Source organism: Camelina sativa, chromosome 8 (assembly GCF_000633955.1).
Source record: "Camelina sativa cultivar DH55 chromosome 8, Cs, whole genome shotgun sequence".
Taxonomy (NCBI): Eukaryota; Viridiplantae; Streptophyta; class Magnoliopsida; order Brassicales; family Brassicaceae; genus Camelina; species Camelina sativa.
Window position 1 is genome coordinate 12,563,472 of NC_025692.1, and position 1,973 is coordinate 12,565,444.

Here is a 1,973-nt window from a genome sequence, read left to right on the forward strand (position 1 = left end):
TTTTTTTTTTTTTTTTTTTTGGGTAATCAGTGTACTTAGATGCCAAATTGGATGTTGTTAATCAATGAGTTAGGGGTTTAAGGGTTGTGTGTTTTCAGGATCAGCAGAACCTTAGCTATTAACTGAAGAAATATGTGTGTGTATCAAAGGAATTCAAAAACTGGTTCTAGTCCTTTTTTGTTTGGATGAAATGATTCATTTTTCTTGACAAACGTGTGTTTACCTCATGCTTTAGGATTACTCTGCAGGATTGTCACTCTATGGGGACAAGGCAAAGCCAAAAACTTTCGCTGCCCGGTTCCAAACTCCTGATGGGTATTGTTTGTCCCTCTTCCCTTGTAGTTTAGTTGACATCCATTAGTAAAACTTTTGTGACATATCATATGGTGATGGATGCAGATCAGAAGTTTTAAGCGTAGTCATTCGCCCTTCAAATCAACTTAAGATCACTTTCTTAGAGGTTTGTACAACAATAACAAAAAAAGACATCTCCTTTACGATTTTTACTTTTTCCGCAATCATCAGTTGTCCGGTAAGCTCATCAAATGCTCTTTGTTTCAAATAGGCTACAGATATATCTGATTTGGGATCGTTGAAGACAGCTGCAAGACTCTTTGTTCCAGGTTCTCTAAATCATTTACATATTAGAAAATTGCGTATGAAATCCTCATATTCTTGTGATCATTTTAAAAATATTTAATGATGAGCAGGTGCGGCAACGATTTACGCTGCTCGTACAATCAAGGTAAAGGAGGAAGAAGGTTTAAGGCAAGTCTGCTTCGAACTATTCACTCCCGTCAGATTTAAGAGCTTATGTTCTTGATTGGAGAATTTGAAGTTCTTGTTATTTTTTAATCTGCAGAAATTACTACTTCTACGAGTTTGGTAGAGATGAAGAACGCATAGCTTTAGTAGCCTCTGTGAACAGAGGGAAGGTATCATCTGCTGCAAACACACATATTTGATTACTCCTTTTGACATATACATATTTCCAGATTCATGACTCATTCTGTGTGTCTTTCTTTAATCTTGAAAAGGTTTATATCGTTGGAGCAGCTGCACCAGAATCGAAATGGAAAGATGATGAGTTGAAGCTTCGATCTGCTGCCATTTCTTTCACTATCTTATAATCGACGACGACCTCACTATCTTCTTCTTTTGACAGAAAACGCGAAAACGCTCTTCAAGTCCATCAAGAAATGCGGAACTAAGACCAAACAAGCCAAATGTGATAACCGGGACATTGTTTTGAGTCGCATTTCGTCATTCACTTTCGTTAAATCTGGCTTTGGTTTTTGTCCTTTTGACTGAGATGTGTTCGTTATTGTTGTACTTCCCCTTGAATAATGGACAAAACAAATCAAGAATTTTTTGGAACGCGAAATTCTTCAAACGCAATTTTACAAAGGTCCCCCTTGGCGTTTGTGTTGTTGCAACCCTGTTCAATGCTTATGTTTTAGCGGCCAATCCAGTCACACGTACGCGGTTCTAACATAAATAACACGTGTAAAGGTCTAGAGGAGAGGTACACCGATATACAGTGCTCTGCGATGTACTCGACGTGTTCCTCCTTAAACCCTGCCTGACGATTGAAGTCGAACTCGAGCAGACAGAGAGAGATCCTCCTCCTCATCATCTGACGGTATTTGAAATTAATCAATGAAAGTTAGGGTTTTTCTCTGAGATTTGATCTTGGTTATCGAAAATGGCGCTCGTGAGAAGGTTTCACACAGTTCGTTCTTTGTTGCGAACAGCTGGATCAAGAGAATCTTCTTCACTCCCGTAAGCAAATTCCCTAACTTTGATTCTTCTTCATTTCATTTGAGTTTTAGGAAAATGCGTAAAACTTAAAAAAGATTGAACCTTTAGCTTCTTCATCATTTGTTTTCCAGATTTGGGAATGGAAATGAGTTCTCCTTGGCTCAAATCGGAGATGATTTCAGATTTGGGTATTGGAGAAGCTATCATTCTTC

General features: G+C 38.2%; 2 protein-coding genes across 3 annotated transcripts in view; both read left to right on the forward strand.

The window, feature by feature from the left end:
- LOC104707064 overlaps positions 1-1,387 on the forward strand; it is a 1,875-nt gene extending 488 nt beyond the window's left edge. The window contains exons 2-7 of one of the 2 annotated variants that reach the window (XM_010423334.2): positions 236-315; positions 400-460; positions 566-623; positions 711-768; positions 863-935; positions 1,038-1,387. In XM_010423334.2, coding sequence (XP_010421636.1) covers positions 236-315; positions 400-460; positions 566-623; positions 711-768; positions 863-935; positions 1,038-1,130 — 423 coding nt within the window. In that variant the 3' untranslated portion in view covers positions 1,131-1,387. Of the gene's footprint in view, positions 1-235; positions 316-399; positions 461-565; positions 624-710; positions 769-860; positions 938-1,037 lie in introns of those variants that run through there. The other variant, XM_019228445.1, reaches the window with a different exon arrangement.
- Positions 1,508-1,973, forward strand: part of LOC104707063 (39S ribosomal protein L45, mitochondrial-like) — a 4,777-nt gene continuing 4,311 nt past the window's right edge. Inside the window, exons 1-2 of the mRNA XM_010423333.2 lie at positions 1,508-1,782; positions 1,893-1,973. The exon at positions 1,893-1,973 is cut by the window's right edge and continues 8 nt beyond it. Of these exons, the coding sequence (XP_010421635.1) occupies positions 1,706-1,782; positions 1,893-1,973 (158 nt within the window). The 5' untranslated portion in view covers positions 1,508-1,705. The remainder of the gene's footprint in view (positions 1,783-1,892) is intronic.